The 21,807-nt window shown below is 42.0% G+C and overlaps 1 protein-coding gene across 1 annotated transcript in view; it reads left to right on the forward strand.

The window, feature by feature from the left end:
- SLC9A4 (solute carrier family 9 member A4) overlaps positions 1 to 21,807 on the forward strand; it is a 68,920-nt gene that overhangs the window by 37,210 nt on the left and 9,903 nt on the right. Inside the window, exons 8-11 of the mRNA XM_030201450.1 lie at positions 3,253 to 3,411; positions 7,486 to 7,582; positions 15,469 to 15,600; positions 18,881 to 18,968. Coding sequence (XP_030057310.1) covers positions 3,253 to 3,411; positions 7,486 to 7,582; positions 15,469 to 15,600; positions 18,881 to 18,968 — 476 coding nt within the window. The remainder of the gene's footprint in view (positions 1 to 3,252; positions 3,412 to 7,485; positions 7,583 to 15,468; positions 15,601 to 18,880; positions 18,969 to 21,807) is intronic.

Below are 21,807 nucleotides of genomic sequence, written 5' to 3' on the forward strand. Positions count from 1 at the left end.
GCCCCACACAGGTGTCCAATCCGTACGCTGGGGCACAACGCGCTCACTCACTCCTTCCTGCCCTTTTCCCGCCTCGTGCAGCCAGGCCTCATCAACCGTTGCTCCGCGCATCTTTTGTCTGAGAAGCACGCGTCACGCTGCCAGCCTGCCACGCTGTGCGCAATCGCTGGAGCGCGTGAAGGCGTCAAAATGAGAGGTGGGAGCCGCAGAGCTGGAGCCGGCCGGAGGCCCCGGGTATTCCCCGCTGAAATCCGGCATCTCCCGGGGAGTCGCTGGAACCTCCCGGGGCCCCTCGCAGCTCCTCAGAGCCAAGGGGAATCGTGCGGAATTTCTTTGCGCAAGTCGGAACTGCTTGGGGTCTCTCTGAACAGAAAAGCATCCCTTGGGGTGTCCCTGTGACGGAAAGAGCCGCTCGGTATCTCACTCAGCCGACCTCGGCCTCTGGCAGTGTCCAGGAACCACTACGCGATGACTCGTCACTCACACAGTGGAAAAAGGCTGCTGCACTGCAGTGCGCTTGGGTGGGCGGGCCTGAGCTGAGATTGGATCACCCGTAGCTACGCCCCTGATCCAGTCTGCCCAACAAGACAACTCATGTGTGCTACTTTTGTGTATACCCTACTTTGATTTGTACCTGTGCTCTTCAGGGCACAGACCGTATAAGTCTGCCCAGCACTAGCCCCGCCTCCCAACCACCAGCCCCGCCTCCCAACCACTGGCTCTGGCACAGACCGTATAAGTCTGCCCAGCACTATCCCCGCCTCCCACCACCAGCTCTGGCACAGACCGCATAAGTCTGCCCAGCGCTATCCCTGCCTCCCAACCTCCAGTCCCGCCTCCCACCACCAGGTCTGGCACAGACCGCATAAGTCTGCCCAGCGCTATCCCCACCTCCCTACCTCCAGCACCGCCTCCCACTACCGGCTCTGCTATCCAATCTCGGTTAAGCTCCTGAGGATCCTTTCCTTCTGAACAGGATTCCTTTATGTTTAATCCCACGCATGTTTGAATTCCGTTACTGTTTTCCTCTCCACCACCTCCCACGGGAGGGCATTCCAAGCATTCACCACTCTCTCCATGAAGAAATACTTCCTGACATTTTTCTTGAGTCTGCCCCCCTTCAATCTCATTTCATGTCCTCTCGTTCTACCACCTTCGTATCTCCGGAAAAGGTTCGTTTGCGGATTAATGCCTTTCAAATATTTAAATGTCTATATCATATCACCTCTGTTTCTCCTTTCCTCCAGGGTATACATGTTCAGATCAGCAAGTCTCTCCTCATATGTCTTGTTACGCAAATCCCATACCATTCTCGTAGCTTTTCTTTGCACCGCTTCGATTCTTTTTACATCCTTAGCAAGATACGGCCTCCAAAACTGAACACAATACTCTAGATGGGGCCTCACCAACGACTTATACAGGGGCATCAACACTCCCTTTCTTCTGCTGGTCACACCTCTCTCTATACAGCCCAGCAACCTTCTAGATACAGCCTCCGCCTTGTCACACTGTTTTGTCGCGTTCAAATCCTCAGATACTATCACCCCAAGGTCCCTCTCCCCGTCCGAACCTATCAGACTCTTGCCACCTAACACATACGTCTCCCGTGGATTTCTATTTCCTAAGTGCATCACTTTGCATTTCTTCGCATTGAATTTTAATTGCCAGACCTTAGACCATTGTTCTAGCTTCTTCAGATCCTTTTTCATGTTTTCCACTCCCTCTGTGTCTGTTTATATCTATGTCATTGTAAATAACTTCAATCTATATTTGTTTCTTCACCGTAGGTGGCTATCGCCTCACAGCACTATGTAAGCCACATTGAGCCTGCAAATAGGTGGGGAAATACGGGGTACAAATGTAACAAATAAATAAATAAAATAATTCCCGGTGGTTTCCATATCATGAATTATTCCCAGATATTTGCCAGTGTCCAAACATGCTGCAGCATTGAATATCCGGAGTTTATTCTGCCCATGGTGGTCAGTGGGTTTAGTGGTGACTGTGGGAGTTAGCTGGGCTAACTCCCGCAGTCTGAATATCGGCCCCCCCTGCCTTATAGAATACTACACAGCCAGATGCATGCACAAATTTTGAGTGCCAATTAACATCAATAGTTGGTTGTTGGCACCCAATTATTGATGGTTAAGAGCTCATTACCCAATGAATTTGCGTGTACATCTCGGCAGCGTACCCACATTTGGGTGTGGAAATTTGGGTGCCATATATAGTATCCAGGGAATAGTCCCAGAATATCACCACTTTATGCATAGCTGCTGCAATGAGCAATCTACACATATATTCAGCACTGCTAACGATGGAACCCTCTTAACACATTGCAGTAAAAAGTGGCTTTAGCGCGTCTTTACATGGATCATTCCCACATGCTAAATTCCATTCTTCCGCATGGGTAAAATAGATGCTTTTGCTATTTTTTAAATTAATGGTCATGCGCTAATTTTCCCATTAGTGTGTGAGCCCCCTACTACCACCTATTGGTAGGTAGTAAGGGCTCACATACTAATGACAGGATAATTGGTTAGAGCGCAGCAATGTAGCTGCGCTAACGGATTAGCGCAGAACACATCCACTATCTGCCCCTCCCCCACTCACCCCCAGTGCTAAAAAATAAAATCTATTTTTTAGTATGTGGGAAATTGCGCCGATTACAAAACTATCATGGCACACATGACTACGCTCCGCAGTAAGGCCTTTTTTGCTGTGGTAAGCACGGGTTAGTGCTTACCGCAGCTTAGTAAAAGGATCCCCATATGTGTAGTGTCGCTAAATATATATGGTTTTTTAAATGCAATGTCCGGCATTAATTTAAAAACACTGACCAATGCATCTGAATATTGACCCACCTAGTAATCTGATCTAAAGAACAGACATAGGCAAGTATCGGGAAAATTGGTAGTTCAAAAATCTAAATAGCACATTTCATTTTGCTTGTTCCCCATCTTGAGAAACATCTAAGTTACAATGGATGTAGCTCATTGCCTTTATATTTCACTGGCATTTCTTTTACTTAATTGAATTACTGCCATGCAAGTAGTAAATTGTATTTTCACTTTCTGATGAGACAAGATAATTCACAAGATAATTAAGATAAGAACTCCTGCCTCATTGCCTCCATATGCTTCTGTTCTCTGAGATCCTGTTGCTGGTACCATTATTACTATTTTAAAAAGACAGAATAAATGATCTAAAAGATATAAAGAGAAGCATGTTGAATTTTTCTTATTATTACAGGTATAAAAAGTTTGATCACAAGTACCTGCGGAAAATTCTGATCCGGAAGAAGCAGCCTAAATCGAGCATTGTGTCCCTGTACAAGAAGCTGGAAATAAAACAAGCCATTGAGATGGCCGAAGAGGGAATAAGCAGAGACCCATCTGTAGCTTCTCTCATGTAGGTATAATTTCTAGTGGGTCATTTTTTAAAGTTGTAAGGTAGAAAGGTAAAGTAACTTTAAAATGAAATCCTGAAATAAAAATATGCAGGGCCGGATTAAGGCTAACTGATGCCTTAAGCACAGCCCAAAAATTGAACCCCTCATCCCTTCCATTGCTTAACTAAAAAGACATTAAGATACAATAGGTGCTGAGAAATATTCTTGTATACAATAAACATCACATATAATTATAATGATTAGAAAAACACTGAAGTTCATGTTGGATAATGGGTATGGCAGACAACAGTAAAAGTGTTAAAGAGCATGATAAATAGGGGGAAAAAAACTCTGTGGTGCCCCTTTCCCTTGGTGCCCTAAACACCTGCTTATTTTGCTTAATGGCTAATCCAGGGCTGAAAATATGGATCCTATATCATGGGTGTAGATGCCCCAGCCTCAGCCAGTCTAGTTTTGAGGGTGTGCTTGCTAATTAATTTGCAGGCAATATATTTGCATACATTAGTCTAGTTCTTAGACCCAGCAGGCATATCCTATGCAAATTCATTTAGGATATCTTGAAAACCAGGCTGATTGGAGGGGGCACTTGAAAACTGGTTTGAGCACCAAATAGATTACTGTAACTCACTGTAGAAGGGCCTAAGGCAGAAAGACTTACATTACATTCAATTAATTCAAAATGCTTCTATCAAACTGATTATAGGTTCAAGGAAATTCAATCATGTCACCCCTCTCCTTAAAAATGCACATTGGATACCAATCGCACAGAGAATCCATTATAAGATCCTAAGTGGAGGAGTAGCCTAGTGATTAGTGCAGTGGACTCTGATCCTGGGAAACATGGTTCAATTCCCACTGCAGTTCCTTGTGACTCTGGGGAAGCTGCTTGTATTCAAAGTATTATTCACATGTTTAAATATTCATAATATATTATTCCATACAATTTCAATTATAAATTTTAGTATTTGCATATAAATACATTGATGTATTGTTCAAAGCATTATCCATGCGTTTTTAAAATTTTTATAATTCATAAAAACAATTTTTAATCATACATAATTTTCCTTAAAAAACCTTTTAAAACTTTACATATATGTTTTACTTTTATCACCCAATGTTATATTATTAGAATGAGTCACAGATAATTTTCTGGTTGTTTGTTCATTTATTTATGCTATATTTTTAGCCAATGTCTGTTGTTTTATTCACCATATTCATGTTTATGATATATTTGTAACAATATGCTCTATTTGTTTCATTGTTCAACTTAGGTTACAAAGACCCCTGAGGCAGGCCATTGGGCCGAAACACGGCCGTGTCGGGTCATTTTTATGTACATTGTTATTTTTTAACTTTTTATTTTTCAAGTGAATAAATATATAATTGTTGGTATCCTCATCCACTCTCCTCACTTTTTGTTTTATATCCCACGGTTTCGTGAGGGTTTTTACCTCCTTTTTTGTTTTTGCGAAGTTGCTTAACCCTCCATTGCCCTAGGTACACATAAGTACCTATATATACTATCCACCTTACAATTGAAAGAGAAAAATGCCTAGATTTCGACCCAAATTGCGAGATAGACGTTTCTCTCACAAAAACGAATAAATCAGTATAATGGAAAGCCGATTTTAGACGTTTTCAACTGCACTCCATCGCGGAAGCATACAAAGTTGACGGGGGCGTGTCGGAGGCGTGGCGAAGGTGGAACTGGGGCGTGGTTATCGGCCAAGGATAGATGGGCGCCTTTCGCCAATAATGGAAAAAAAGTATGCGTTTGTAGCTAGAATTTAGGGCACTTTTCCTGGACCCTGTTTTTTCACGAATAAGGCCCCAAAAAGTGCCCTAAATGACCAGATTACCCCCAGAGGGAATCGGGGATGACCTCCCCTGACTCCCCCAGTGGTCACTAACCCCCTCCCACCACAAAAAATGATGTTTCACAACTTTTTATTTTCACCCTCAAATGTCATACCCACCTCCCTGGCAGCAGTATGCAGGTCCCTGGAGCAGTTGTTAGGGGGTGCAGTGGACTTCAGGCAGGTGGACCCAGGCCCATCCCCCCTACCTGTTACAATTGTGCTGCTTAATGCTTAGTCGTCCAAACCCACTGTACCCACATGTAGGTGCCCCCCTTCACCCCTTAGGGCTATAGTAATGGTGTAGACTTGTGGGCAGTGGGTTTTGAGGGGGATTTGGGGGGGCTCAACACACAAGGGAAGGGTGCTATGCACCTGGGAGCTCTTTTAACTTTTTTTTTGTTTTTGTAAAAGTGCCCCCTAGGGTGCCCGGTTGGTGTCCTGGCATGTGAAGGGGACCAGTGCACTACGAATCCTGGCCCCTCCCACGAACAAATGCCTTGGATTTATTCGTTTTTGAGCTGGGCGCTTTCATTTTCCATTATCACTGAAAAACAAAAACGCTCAGCTCACAAATTGTCGAATAAAACATGGACGTCTATTTTTTTCGAAAATACAGTTCGGTCCGCCCCTTCACGGACCCGTTCTCGGAGATAAACGCCCATGGAGATAGACGTTTTTGTTCAATTATGCCCCTCTATGTAAACCACTTTAAATATACTTGCAAAACCCCCAGAAAGGCAGTATATCAAGTCCCAATTCCCCTTCCCTTTCCTTCTTTTGGTCTTTATTTTGAAGACCAAAAGAAGGAAAGGGAAGGGGAATTGGGACTTGATCTTTTTGGCATGTCTCCTGACATCTTATTTTCTGTCTCGTGCTCTTCGCTCATCCCAAAAGCACCTCCTAGCTATACTTTCATTTAGACAAATTAGATATGACACCACCCATCATTCAATTTTTTCATTCATCAGCCCCACCTTATGGAAGCTCTGTTCCTTTACCTTAGTTTGCAGACCTATCTAGAGAAATTTAAATCTGGTCCTAAAACATTTCTCTTTGATGATGCTTTTGTTCGAAATTGAGGCTGTCATCAGTGTGAGCTTGCAGGCCAACTCAGACATGCTTCTCAGTTCTCCTCTCTGTCTACCACTACTGCCCCATCTTTCCTATCATATATTGTAGTTCCATATCATATATTATAGTTCCATTTCCTCCCTCCCTACACTGTCCAACCACTCTTCATTTTCCTTTCTTCTCTTCCTTCTATCATCCCTTAGGATTGTAAACCGCTCAGATATGCTCCTTGGCTTATGGGAAAACAAGTGCTTAATAAACTTGGAAACTCGGAAGTGTTGGTCTTAGACATGGTTGAGGTCCATGGCAGAAATTTAGAAGGGGATTCCAAAGCTCACTACCAGGCTGAACCTTCTTCAGGTTCAGTCAGACATGGAGGCCTCTCTGGCCAAGGAGTCAGGGACAATTGCCCGGTTGGACCCCTTCCCAACACCATATTTGGCATCTGGTATCTTTATATTTTGCACAGCACAGGAGGAAATGCAACTCTTTCTATTTCTCTGGTGTTGTACTACCTGAAGGGCTGGCTTCTTGAGGTTTCACTTCAATTTCTGTCTGCATATTTCTGTTTCTTATTCTGCATTTTGTATCTGTGTTCTCTGTGTGTGTCCAAGGCCAGGTATTCTGTTTAGCGATCTGTAGAAAAACTAGCTAGTTCGTTTTTTCCAATAGATATGTTGATGCTCTATGGTCCACTGTAGGTAGCTGTACATATGGGTAGAATACTAAAAGTTATGTGTATATCTCAAGTATTTAGTCACACACATTAGTTCTATGACTGACATAAATGCTCATGCCTAAATTATAGTAGTAAATTTAAAACAAATCAGAGAAAATATTTCTTCACTCAATGTGCAATTAAACTCTGGAATTTGTTGCCAGAGAATATGGTAAAAGCAGTTAGCTTATCAGGGTTTAAAAAAGGTTTGGATACCTTCCTAAAAGTCCATAAGCCATTATTAAGGTGGACTTGGGGAATATCCATGGCTTATTTCTATGATGAGCAGCATAAAATGCATTCTACTGTACTGACAGTGTTTTCATGCCCTATCTTTTAAGATTTGTCTCCCTGGAAAGGATAAATACTGGCAGTATATTTACATTTGTAATAGGTTAATGTTTAATTTCTCATGACATTTGCAGGAAGTATTGTGACCAACATGTAAAAAGGCTTTCTCCGGAAGAAGTTGAATCAATGAGGGATATGCTATCACACAATTTATATCAAATCCGACAAAGGGTATGTAATTACTCTCTTGCACTGTGTATGTATTTTCTGACTGATATCTATCTTGTAGGTAGAAACATGATGACTCTCTGTTTGCTCTGCTATGGCAACAGCTTCCTTCCCTCATTATGGGAAAAGTTAACCTGATTCTTCTCAGTGAAATCATTAATACTAATCCAGGATTCAATTGAATAACTAAGAAGGAATCACAGTGTTTCTACCTCTTTATATGTTATCAATAGAAATCAAACAAAATAAAACATGGAAAGAAAATAAGATGATACCTTTTTTATTGGACATAACTTAATACATTTCTTGATTAGACGAAGAAGGGCAACCTTCGAAAGCTAATCAAGAAATGTATTAAGTTATGTCCAATAAAAAAGGTATCATCTTATTTTCTTTTCCATGTTTTATTTTGTTTGATTTCTATTGATAACCTTTAAGAGTGGACTAACACGGCTACCACACCTCTCTACCTCTTTATACTATGAGCAAGAACCATGAAAAGAAAATTTTATAATGCCCTGTTACACAAGTGTAATAACCAGGAGGGCAATTCTATAAAGGTCACTCAATTTTGGGTGCCAAAATTATATTATATTACACTCTGTTCTGCTAACACCCAGTGAGTTCAAAGCAGATCATAAACAAGAAACAGAGAAACATGACGGCAGATAAGGGCCAAATGGTCCATCATGTCTATGTTTCCTCAGTAAACACTAACTCCTCCTTTTCCTAAGGTATCCCACATGCCTGTCCCATGCTTTCTTAAATTCTGACACAGTGTTCGTCTCCACGACCTCCACTGAGAGGCCATTCCATGCATCCACCACCCTTTCCATGAAATAGTATTTTCTTAGATTCCTTCTAAGCCTATTTCCTCTTAACTTCATCCTATGCCCTCTCAATCCAGAGGTTTCCTTCATTTGAAAAAGGCTCATCTTCTGTACATTAATGCCACTGAGGTATTTAAATGTCTCTACCATATCCCTTCTCTCCTGCCTCCCTTCCAGCATATACATGTTGAGGTCCATAGGCCTTCCCTATATGTTTTATGACAGAGACCATTTACCAGTTTAGTAGCCGTCCTCTGGACCAACTCCATCCTGTTTATATCTTTCTGTAGGTGTGATCTCCAGAATTGCACACAGTACTCTAAATGGGGCCTCACCAGAGACTTATACAAGGGCACTATCACCTCATTTTTTCCTGCTGGTCATCCCTCTCCAGAGCATCCTTCTGGCTTTGACCCAGTGGCGTACCTAGCGTATTTGACATCCTTGGCCGATCATTTTTAACACCCCCTCCTCTATATGAAAAAATTATTTTTAATAATAATCCACGAGTCACACTACAAGGGTATACCTAGGAAAAGGCAACATCTTAAACATTGCAGTGAGCACTAGAACATCAATACACCCACTGTAAAACTAAACAAGACATTAGTAAAAATGATCCTGCCAACACAAAACCATGTCTTTTTCACATTGAAACACAGATACATCCTCGCCAAGTATAGAATAAGTAACCACAAACTAAAAACAGAAATATGTAGACAAAAATTAAACTGAACCCCCAATAAGTCAGATTCTGCATACAATGCAACACCACAGAAACAGTGATGCATGTCCCCTAGTACTGTGCAATATAAAGACAGCAGATGTAAATTTGAAAAAAACTGACAAATACCAATCACCACTTTACAAATTAACAAACAGAAATAAAACAAAAAAAATGGAAATTAAGATGATACAATTTTATTGGACTAATACATTTTTCAATTAGCTTTCAGAGGCCAACACCTCCTTCCTCAGATCAGTATATTACAGTATACTGAGGATGGGGTTTTGGTCTCCGAAAGTTAGTCAAAAATGTATTAAAATTAGTCTAATAGAAAGATCACCTTATTTTCATTTTCTATTTATCACGACAACTACAATACTACTTTATCTTAAAGCAAAAAAAAAAAAAATCTTTTTTCTACCTTTGTCATCTCTGGTTTCTGCTTTCCTCATCTTCTCTTTACTCTCTCCCTTCCATCCAGCATCTGCTCCCTCTCTCTCTCTCCGCCTCCCTTCCATCCAGCATTTGCCCACTTTCTCTGCCTCATCCAGCGTCTGCCCGTTCTTTCTCCCTTCCATGCAGCGTTTGCCTGCTTTCTCTGCTCCTTCCATCCACTGTTGCACTCTCTTCCATTCTGTGTCTGCCCTATCCCCCTTTCCACTGGTGTCTGCCCGCTTTCTCTGCCCCTTCCATTTAGCATGTGCCCCCTCTGTCCTTTTTACATGATGCATTCCAACATCTCCCCCTCTCTCCATCTTTATCTCTCCTCTCCCCATCCATCTTCTGCTTTCCTGTATCTCCTGTATATTTTACTTTTCTCCTTCCCCTGTGGCCTGGTATCACTTTCCCTCCTCTTTCCATCCTTCTTCCCCTTTCCTCTGAAGTCTGGCATCACTCTCGGCCTCTCCACCCCCTCTTCCCCTTCGGTCTAGCATTGCTTTTCCTCTTCTGTCCACCCTCCTTTCCCCTTCCCTTGAGGTCTGGCTTTACTCTCCCTCCTCTCGCCACCCCTTCAGATTGGCATCGTGTGTTCTTCTTCCTCTCTCCACCCCCTTTTCCCTTTCCCTGCGGTCTGGCTGACATTGCGACACTCTTCCACGGTTCACCTCAGCTCTCTCCACCCCTACCCCGCTCTGCAGGCCTCCAAGCTCTCCAGCCCCACTGGCACGCAGCATCAGCGATGTAAGAGCTGCCTTTAGCCTGCCCCGGAAGCTTAATCTGTACAGCTTCCTGCTTAGGCGGGATGTTGTACAGAGGAGGCTTCCGGGGCTGGCCAAAGGCAGCACTCATGTCGCTGATGCACGCTGCCGGAGTTCTGAAAGTTTAAAGGCCTGCAGAGCGGGGTGAGGGTGGAGAGAGGAAGGAGAGCGATACAATACATTGCAGTAGTCGGAGGGGGGGGGGGGGGAGCGCTTGGACGGAACCCTTATTGCAGCAGCAGCGGCACCACCGTACATCCCAGCAGCATAAGCACCGCATGAATCGGGGGGGGGGGGGGGGAGATGCCTATGGAAGCTGCACGCTGCCGCAGCACCCCCTTATGACTTGCACCCGGGGCGGACCACCCCCACCGCCCCGCCCTCAGTACGCCACTGCTTTGACCATCTTCTTTTCTACCTGCTTGGCCACCTTAAGGTCTTCAGACACAATGCCCCCCCCCAAGTCCCGCTCTTCTTTCATACACAAAAGCACTTCACCCCCTATACTGTACCGTTCCTTTGGATTATTGTAACCCAAGTGCATGACGGTAAAACACCTAGTACTATATAAAACATTTTTAAAACTTCTGCAAGTAAAATCCAGTTTACATCAGTTTAGAAGTAACGTATTCACAAAAAAGAGTAGTTTTTATCATTTTCCTAAATAGTAGAAAAGTATACTCTGCTCTTAAATTCTTTGATAGTACATTCCAAGCTTCGGCTACCTGATAAGAAAAGAGAGAATTAAAAAGTATTTTTGATCTTATCCCTTTAGGATCTGGAAAACATAATTGGTTCAAATATAGTTAAGCATGTGTATGGAAGACACATGAAAAGTCAAGTAAATGAATCATATAGCCAGGAGCTATTCCTTGTTGAATCTTGAAAATCATGCAGTATAATTTAAACAGTTCTCTGGTTTCTATAGGCAACCAATGAAGCTGAACGTACAAAGGGGTCGCTCTATCAGATTTCCTGCTTGAGTAAATGCTGCTGAGTCCTGAGTGCAAATTCTATAACATATCTGGGTGCCCTGATTCCACTATAGAATACAGCATAAACTTTCATCTGTGCACCATTTAAGCGCTGAGTCTTATGCTAGGTCAGGGGTAGGCAACTCCGGTCCTTGAGATCCGCAGGCAGGTTAGGTTTTCAGAATATCCACAATGAATATGCAGGAAATAGATTTGCATACCATGGAGGCAGTGCTTGCAAATCTATCTCCTGCATATTCATTGTGGATATCCTGAAAACCTAACCTGCCTGTGGCTCTCGAGGACTGGAGTTGCCTACCCCTGTGCTAGGTAAAAGGCAGGAATAGGTGTGAGCGCATCAATATTGCATTTTAGAGCATAAGTTATAGTATGCTATAAGTTATCTCCCGGATTCTATATAGCGCGCTAAGAGATCCACGCCAATTCTATAACAATGCGTGCGACTTAATTGGCTTAACAAGTTAATCAGCATTGATAACAGTTCTTAACAAGCAATAATGAGCACTAATTGGCAATAATTAGAATTTATATACAGAACTCGCTCAGTGCATTCTATAATGCAGTGGGCCTAACTTCTAATGCACGCAGGCAAAAAAAGGAGTGGTTACAGGCGAGAAAATAGGTGTTCCAAAATTCACATGTGTATTTATAGAATATGGCCCATATTCCGGGTTTACACCCCATTTTTGTGGGTATAACTGGATGTGCGTAGTTTTAGGCACTGATATATCAATTAAGTGTATTATATATACTGCACCTAAATCTAGAATATGCTTAGTCGGCACTGATTTTTTAGGTGCCATATATAGAATCTCCCCCTACGTGCATAAGTGTGGAATCTGCCTATGTGCCTTCCCCTGCGAATGCCCCCTTACAGTTAAACACTATCCCCTTGATTCTATATGTGGCACTGAAAAATGTGTGCTGAACTTTGTGCATGGATCAAAGCAGCATGCACAAATTAATTAGTTAACAAGCCATTAACTTGCAATAAAATGATGCCAATGAGCAATTATTGAAGTTAATTGGCAGTAATTGGAATTTGCATGTGCATCTTCCTGTGTGCTATTCTGTAACACTGAGCGCTCCAATTCACTAGTGTGTGGTTGAAAATGGGGTATGGCCAGGGGCAGGGCAAGGATTTTGCAAAACAAATTGCATATGTTGTTAGAGAATATCACCATTCCCATGCTCATATGCTCAGTTGGGTGCCAGCATTTACACCTGGTTTCAGTTGGCGCAAATACTAGTGCCCAACTTTGGTTGCGGGAATCAAAGTGCTATTCTATGTACAGTGCTCAACTTGAAGTGCTGTTTATAGAATAGTACTCAGTGCCAATTGTTTTCCAGCACTAATTTTTCAGCACCATTTATTGAATTTACCCCGTGCGCCCTGCATGCTCACATTCTAGGATACTGCTGAAAGTGCATAGTACACCTACACGCATAAATGTAACATTTACTTATGTAAGCACTAGTATTCTATAATCTTAGGGGCACTGCAGTGGACTTCTCATAAAAGGTCCCAGGTACACATCTCATCATAATCCCCTTATATTGTATGGTGAGCTCTCCAAGTATAGAGAAAAATCTACTGTACCCAACTGTATACCCCTACAGTAGCCCTCAAGCTTTTAGGTGTCACCTACAGTGGTGGAAATAAGTATTTGATCCCTTGCTGATTTTGTAAGTTTGCCCACTGACAAAGACATGAGCAGCCCATAATTGAAGGGTAGGTTATTGGTAACAGTGAGAGATAGCACATCACAAATTAAATCCGGAAAATCACATTGTGGAAAGTATATGAATTTATTTGCATTCTGCAGAGGGAAATAAGTATTTAATCCCTCTGGCAAACAAGACCTAATACTTGGTGGCAAAACCCTTGTTGGCAAGCACAGCGGTCAGACGTCTTCTGTAGTTGATGATGAGGTTTGCACACATGTCAGGAGGAATTTTGGTCCACTCCTCTTTGCAGATCATCTCTAAATCATTAAGAGTTCTGGGCTGTCGCTTGGCAACTCGCAGCTTCAGCTCCCTCCATAAGTTTTCAATGGGATTAAGGTCTGGTGACTGGCTAGGCCACTCCATGACCCTAATGTGCTTCTTCCTGAGCCACTCCTTTGTTGCCTTGGCTGTATGTTTTGGGTCATTGTCGTGCTGGAAGACCCAGCCACGACCCATTTTTAAGGCCCTGGCGGAGGGAAGGAGGTTGTCACTCAGAATTGTACGGTACATGGCCCCATCCATTCTCCCATTGATGCGGTGAAGTAGTCCTGTGCCCTTAGCAGAGAAACACCCCCAAAACATAACATTTCCACCTCCATGCTTGACAGTGGGGACGGTGTTCTTTGGGTCATAGGCAGCATTTCTCTTCCTCCAAACACGGCGAGTTGAGTTCATGCCAAAGAGCTCAATTTTTGTCTCATCTGACCACAGCACCTTCTCCCAATCACTCTCGGCATCATCCAGGTGTTCACTGGCAAACTTCAGACGGGCCGTCACATGTGCCTTCTGGAGCAGGGGGACCTTGCGGGCACTGCAGGATTGCAATCCGTTATGTCGTAATGTGTTACCAATGGTTTTCGTGGTGACAGTGGTCCCAGCTGCCTTGAGATCATTGACAAGTTCCCCCCTTGTAGTTGTAGGCTGATTTCTAACCTTCCTCATGATCAAGGATACCCCACGAGGTGAGATTTTGCGTGGAGCCCCAGATCTTTGTCGATTGACAGTCATTTTGTACTTCTTCCATTTTCTTACTATGGCACCAACAGTTGTCTCCTTCTCGCCCAGCGTCTTACTGATGGTTTTGTAGCCCATTCCAGCCTTGTGCAGGTGTATGATCTTGTCCCTGACATCCTTAGACAGCTCCTTGCTCTTGGCCATTTTGTAGAGGTTAGAGTCTGACTGATTCACTGAGTCTGTGGACAGGTGTCTTTCATACAGGTGACCATTGCCGACAGCTGTCTGTCATGCAGGTAACGAGTTGATTTGGAGCATCTACCTGGTCTGTAGGGGCCAGATCTCTTACTGGTTGGTGGGGGATCAAATACTTATTTCCCTCTGCAGAATGCAAATAAATTCATATACTTTCCACAATGTGATTTTCCGGATTTAATTTGTGATGTGCTATCTCTCACTGTTACCAATAACCTACCCTTCAATTATGGGCTGCTCATGTCTTTGTCAGTGGGCAAACTTACAAAATCAGCAAGGGATCAAATACTTATTTCCACCACTGTATATATAGGTAGTGTAGGTATTTAGTGTTTTTTTTTTTTTTGGAGGGCTCACATGTTCCACCACAAGTGTACCAGTTAGAGTGGGATATTGGCCTGGGTCCTCTTCTCTACAGTCCACTGACCAACCACTAGGCTGCACATTCATTTTCATAGGGTGAATTCCACCGTAAGAGAGTGTTTCATCTCTGTACTATTCTTCTATCCCTTTGACTCTGTTAGATGTCTTAGAGTGACTATTCAGACAATTCTTCCTCTCTGTACCGATATTGTCATTTGTTAACTCTCTCAGTTTTCATCTTAACAACACCTATAAAATTCCACGTATCTCTTATTTTAAAAGTCTAACATTTCCTACATTCTGTCTTCGTTCTTCACTTAACACTATTGAAAATAGTCTTGTTAATCTTCCTTCTTCTTCTACGTGTCTTGTCATTTTCTTTGTGTTTCTTCTCTAGTGTGCATTCTTTTTCCATGTTAACCCTTTCCATGCCACTATCCTCCCCCCCCCCCCCCCCCCCCCGGTGGGACATTGTGTTTTTATAATATGACATTGGTCCTCTGTTTGTTATACTAGTTATGAGTTGAATACCAAACTATAAATGTATCCATTTTCTTGTTCCTTACTATCTGCTCCTCTTATTTATCTACAATCTCTCTGTTTTGTGCTTTGTGCCTATTGGCTACCCATCCCTTCAGATGTCCAGGGATTTGGTGAACTTCTCCTTGAAGTTCGCAACTGATTTCCTTTAGCAGGTTTCTCTCAATGCCTGTTTTTATTTTTGTTTTTTGTTTAGACATAATCTTGTTGTAAAGCACATTGAGTAGGGTACCATATAAACACTGAAATCTGTGACTAATATATGTGAAAAACTTTAATAACATTATTTCTATTTCAGACTTTGTCATATAGTAGGTACAACCTACCAACAGAAGAAAGGCAAAGGCAAACCAAGGAAATTCTTATCCGCCATCACCACACTTTGAAGGCAAACCAAAAGAAAGGCAACAGCCTACCATGGCAGAGACCAGTATGTGTCATGTTACTATTTATGTGACATTTAAATATTTAAATTAATTAATTTATCTGTTACCTGATTTTGAAAAACCTGTGATGAACAAATACAGTTTTACCAGCCTTCATGGTTTCATGTAGCTGATTGATAGTGAAGCAATCAGTTTCTTTTCTAATTTGATACAGTAAAGTCCAGATAGGATTTCAGTTAATGCAGATAATTTGATTACCGTATTTTCATGTATATACCCTAAGGAGAGCACATTATTTTACATTTTGCCAGAAGAAATGCAGATTATGCACAAGTGTGGGAAAATAGTGACCCCAAATATGAAGTGGTTGGAATCAGTAGAATATCTGATGGTGATCTTCTTGTCTTACATGCAGCTAATACATGGCTATGGGGTACCCAAAGATGAAGGCTAGCCATAATTGTATTTACAAAAACAGTGTTTAGTCACGGGTTGAACGTGGATATGGGTTATACTTGGCTGCTGGGCATATTTGAGAAAATCTGTTTTGATCTCCTTCATTTGGTTAAAGGCCATCTCTATAAATAGATGAACACATTCCATTTTCAAGGAATAGAAGACCTAAGGTCCATACCATTAGGTTGACCGTGCTCTTTTACCTCTAAGTTTGCTTGATTACTTTGATTTCCATGTGTGTATCTCTGTGCACGTATCTATATATCTGTATAGATATGTTTAAAGCTATCTGATAGGTCTTTAAGGGCCCTGTTTACTAAGGCACATTAGTATTTTTAATGTGCCTACAATTAGCATGTGTGCTAACCATGTAGGCACCTATAGGGATATTGTAGGCACATACATGGTTAACATGTGTTAAAAATGTTAACGCGCCTATAACGCGGCTTAGTAAACAGGGCCCTTAGATAGATAGATAGATAGATAGATAGATAGATAGATAGATAGATAGATAGATAGATAGATAGATAGATCTAGATTTAGATCGTATTATGGAAAGCAAACTGTTATAGACCTAGCTGAAATCTGATGTCAGTTGTAAGTAGGTCATCTCGTATTAAAAATATCCCATTTAGCTAGCAGTAAGAAACTGAAATAAATCGTAATTGAAGACTGGATGAGCAGGACTGTCTTGTGGGATTCTCTTCCTGTTCAGTATGGAGACAAAAGAAGCCTATTGTTCACTTTGCCCAATTAAACTAAGTGGTAACACCTCTTCAGGAGGTGAGCAAATATTTATCAAAACTGTAGACACTGAGAAAAAAAATATTCAAGGAATACGTTTCAGCATTTTAAGACTTTATCCATCCTGCCTCTAACCATCAAGTACAATTATCTATGCTGCCCTCCACAACCATTTATATTAGGCTGCTGAAGAAATTTGTGCAACAATAAATTGAATTCAGTTCTGACCATACACTCATTTGTTTGCAACTTTTACTCCAGTAGTAAGTTTCCTGGACTCGCTATTTTATGCAGTGTTCTTCAGTGCAAATTCACTGGACCTATGGTGGCCTCTGGTGTGACCCCTAGTTTCATCATTCTGATGCTCTACTCAAGCTAGTGAAAGGAAAGGGAAAAGTGGATGGGGGGAAGAGCCATAATCTTGAAGGACAAGGCATTTTTCAATAGAAGGAGAAAATGTTTTTGAAAATACCCACCTCCTTGAGAATACTCACAATGAAGTTTGAAGGCTGACCGAAAGGGATGGATGTCATTGACACACACTGGTCAGCAGTGTCACAGCCTCACAATGATAAGATATTTGGTGACTTTCCTTTAACTCAGTTGGATCCAAAGTTAAAATCCCCAACTTGAAATTTAGTGACAACCACTGACTTTAAAAAAGCAAAACATCTTAATGGATTAAAATTTAAAATGCTTAGGATGAGACTATGGTGGTTATTGTAGAAGCCCTATTTGTGATTTGGATGTTTAAATCCTGGTACATACAGTACACATCTGTGTCAAATAAACATAGAAAAGGTGATTTTAGAAAACTGGGGTTTACACACAAACACATATGTGCATATGGTGTCATGCTTTGGATGGGACTTGGCAGGGCTAAATAATTCATGTCTATTCCATATTTCAGAAGGAGAATGAAAGTCTATGATGTAGTCACAGGGGGGCCTTGGGGGCCTACCCCCTCAGTTTGTGTTTGCCCCCCCAAAAAAATTAAGGCGCTGTCTGCCACTTTGGCTGGCCGGAGCCCTCAAGACCTGCCGGTGGAAGCCCTACTCTGAGCAAAGCTAGGGAGACCTGTCAGGTAGTGGTGCTTTTCCAGGGCTGCTGATGCAGTGGCCATTCTTCCGCCCGGTGCATGCATACTCGTTTTTTGTGAAACTGAGCATATGCAAGGGAGGCCCAGTTTTCATGCATGCTCAGGGGGAAGGCCTCCCTTGCATATTCTGAAGTTTCACCAAAACCAAGCATGTGCAGCAGGAATGGCCAGCAAATCAGCAGCCTAGGAAAAGCGCAGCTAACAGTCAGGCTTCAGATGGAAGAGGGCTTCTGCTGGTGGATTGTGGGGAACCCACAAACTCATGTATGTGAGGTTGCAGAGGGGCGGAGAGTGACAGGGGAATGGGGCAAGAATTTTTGCTCCCCACACACTTTGGGCACTGGACCCCCCAAAATCCAAGGTCTGGCTACACGCCTGTTCTGACCTCTGGTATCAGTGATGGGATTTACACCTGATCCTGGGAATGTCTAGGTTTTTAAAAAAGTGATAATGCCAAATGATTTCAGGCTCTGTAACTGCGTGGGAAAAGATGATGTATAGGTTTTTAAAATGGCACACACACACATCTAAATGCCAGGACTTACACGTGTATGTTCTAAAATAGCAATGTATATATGTATGTGTTGACACTTAGATGTGTATGTTGCCGAGCTAACAAAAAGAAGGTCCAAATCTCCCATAAAATAACTTGAAAACCACAAAAAGGGCGGAAGATGAACCAAAACAGACCAGAAAAGGACCATAGGGAGTAAGAGCACCATAAAAAATTTATTGGGACCCTACACGGTCCGTGTTTCGGCCAACAGGCCTTCCTCAGGGGTCTAAAATGAAACAAGCCAAGCTGTTTCAGTTGATATCGTACACACTGACAATCGCAAATGGATACAGCCCCAAATATAGGTGGCATATACATGGCCATTCCTCCATGCATTATTATTTTAAGCTGATTTCTTTTAATATTTCTATTTTTTATCCCATCTTGATGCATAAAAAGGCTCTGCATCAGCAGATCCTATTGTTCTAGTACTGTAATTTTCCATAATCTGATCATTTTTCTTGAACAGGCTGGCACCAAGAACTTGCGTTATTTTTCATTGCCTTACAACAGTAAGCACATAGATGGGATAGAAATGATGGATGCACCTTTTCCAGGTAACAAAAAACACTGTTCTTATATTTTCCATATTCACAAACACAGTTATTTAGAAGATGTCTTTGGCTATTCTCCTCTAAGGAACTGAAAGTAGAACAGGGGAACTTCACATTTTTATTTCTATGCTTATTTGCCTTGATTTCTCAGATCCAGCAGTTCTGAACCCTCCCCCCCACACACACGTAAAATTAGCACCCCTTGATCCTTGATGTACTGTTCTCACCCAATAGAGACCCCTCAATGTTCCCCTACCCAACAGAGATCCTCCTGATTCTCCTCTCACCCACCTGCTCCGCCTGTTCAACTGTACCACCAGGAATTTCCACTAGAGTAGTCCCAGGGGTTCTCAGGGAGTGGGCGAGTGGGAGGAGCACACCAGGTGTTTAATATCTAATGTCTAATTAGTCAGCGATGGTCAGTTCTTAAAAAAATGCTCACTGCTGCCGGCTCGATTGATCAGTATGCTGCTACATTTAGGTTTGTCATTCATTTTTCAAGATTTGTGAGCCTAATTTAGGTGCCCACTGCTGAAAATTGGTGCTAAGGTCCTAACCTTTTTTTTCTCCACTCTAAGGGGTCCTTTTACCAAGCTGCGAGAAAAAGGGCCCTGTGGTAGTGGCGGGGGCCATTTTTCCCACGCACCAGGGGCCTTTTTAACGCAGCGGGTAAAAAGCTCCAAAAACAAAATGACCACGTGGTAAGAAAACTCTTATCGTGTGGCCATGCGGCGGGAATCCTTTACTACCACCCACTGAGGTGGTGGTAAGGGCTCCCACAGAAACCCAGCAGTAACCAGGCAACATGTGGCGATGCCCAAATATCACCAGATTACCACTGCACTAAATATTTCTGGGGGGTATTTTCACCAGAAATTGCACATTCGACCCAGAACTACTGCTGGCGGCCACGTTGGGCTGGTAGTAGTCCCAGAATAGCAAGCAGTAAGCCCGCGTTGGGCTTACCGCCGCTCTGTAAAACAGACCCTAAATGTGCCTATGTTGCCATTCACTTTTACGCCCCTGAGTTTAGTGAGATTATGAATATAAATGTAGGCACTTAGCCTTAGAACATTTTTTAAAGAGATCAATTTAGGAGACTAAACTCTTTGGAAACTAACCCCTATAACATTTTCTTGAGTGGCTGTGAACATTAAATCATCTTCCTTAACAAGATGCTGCTGCAGAGCATCATGAAGGGCTCTGTATAGTCTTAACTTGTAAATGTTTCTAGAAAGTGTCCCTAAACTTCCAGAATGAAAGCTGTGACATCTTCATCAGTGTATTGATCCTTCTTATTAAAGTGACGTTGCTAGATAACTTTATACAGCCTGAACATGAAATTTGCATTTTAACAATAATAATGCGTGTGTTATTATTATTATTATATTTTGGCTTAATTTTTTGTAAAGCACTGGAATCAGATTTCAGTGGTGAATGGCTCAAGTTTATCTGAATCAATTTTCAGTCTGCTTCATTTCAGTGCTAACAATCCGACTTCTCTCTGCCTCTGTATAAAAAGGGTTTGTACTTCCTCCAGACTGGTTTGCCGGTTTCCATTTACTGAAACACAAACAGAACCACCGTTGCTGGAAAATTGTGACCTTTAGGAATTTCCTAGTATTCTGACCTGCCAAACCACTAAGTTTTTCTACACAGTCAATTGCAATGTATAGAATTAAAAATGCTTAAATGTTCTAGCATGCCTACTGGGCAAATAAATGTAACTACTCATTATGCATTTGTCTGTAGATGGTGCAATAGGTTTAGATATATTTAGCTTTTGATAACATAATCATCTTGTCAATACTAAAGAGCAGGCTCGGATCCTCTAAATCTCTAGAACTGTTTTTACAAAATATACACTAGTTTTAGGAATAAACATTTGGAAAACATAGGGGTCAATTTTCAAAGGAAATTATATATTTGCTAGCAGGTGCCAAGGGTGGAACTTCCCTGTCCATGCATTTCAGTCACTATCCCTGGGATTCTGTATCGTACCTTAAGTTCTACATGGAAATCGAAGCGTATTCCATAACAATGCACGTAACTTGTTTAACTAGCTAATCAGTGTTGTTAATTGGATGTTAACAAGCAATTATCAGCACTAATTGGCATAAGATTTGCATGCACAACTCGCTAAGTGTATTTTGTAACATGGTGTGCGTGCGCCTAAATTCTAAGCCGCATAGTTGAAAAGGGAGCGTGGCCATGGGCAGGGTGTGGGCATTTCTAAAATCTGTGTGTGTTATAGAATACACCTGTTCTGGGCCTAATTTAGGTGGCAGGATTTACACCGAATAAAACATGGCTTAAATGGCCGTGACTAAATTTGGTTGCGTGGAGAAGCGCTTGGCATAATTCTATATACCACACAGAAATGTAAGCCTAGTCTGTAAAATCTAGACGTACTAGAGAGAATAAGCCTAGGCATATTTTTTTTCCACACAGAATTTTCAGGTGCCATATATAGAATCTAGCACTATGAGGGTAATTTTATTTATTTTTCTTTTATTATTTGTTTTATAAAGAATCAGACAAAATCTGCATTGCAGCAACAACTGAGTATATAATAAAGAAAATGGAATATTGTCTCTCACTGATCAGTTCAATCCCCCTACCCCATCCCTCACCCAAATTCCTAAAACCAAAAACACACATCTCTGCTATCAGAACAAAGAAACAAAGACCAGATTATCTCAAAGGGGTCCTTTTAATATGCTGTGGTAAAAAGCGGCCATAGCACACCTTTGCATGGGTTTTCCACCGTAGCAATAAAATGGCCAATTTTCAATTTTTGAAATTAATGGCCATAAGCTAATGTTGCCATTAGCATCTGGCC

The sequence above is a fragment of the Microcaecilia unicolor genome, chromosome 4 (genome assembly GCF_901765095.1).
Source record: "Microcaecilia unicolor chromosome 4, aMicUni1.1, whole genome shotgun sequence".
Classification (NCBI taxonomy): Eukaryota; Metazoa; Chordata; class Amphibia; order Gymnophiona; family Siphonopidae; genus Microcaecilia; species Microcaecilia unicolor.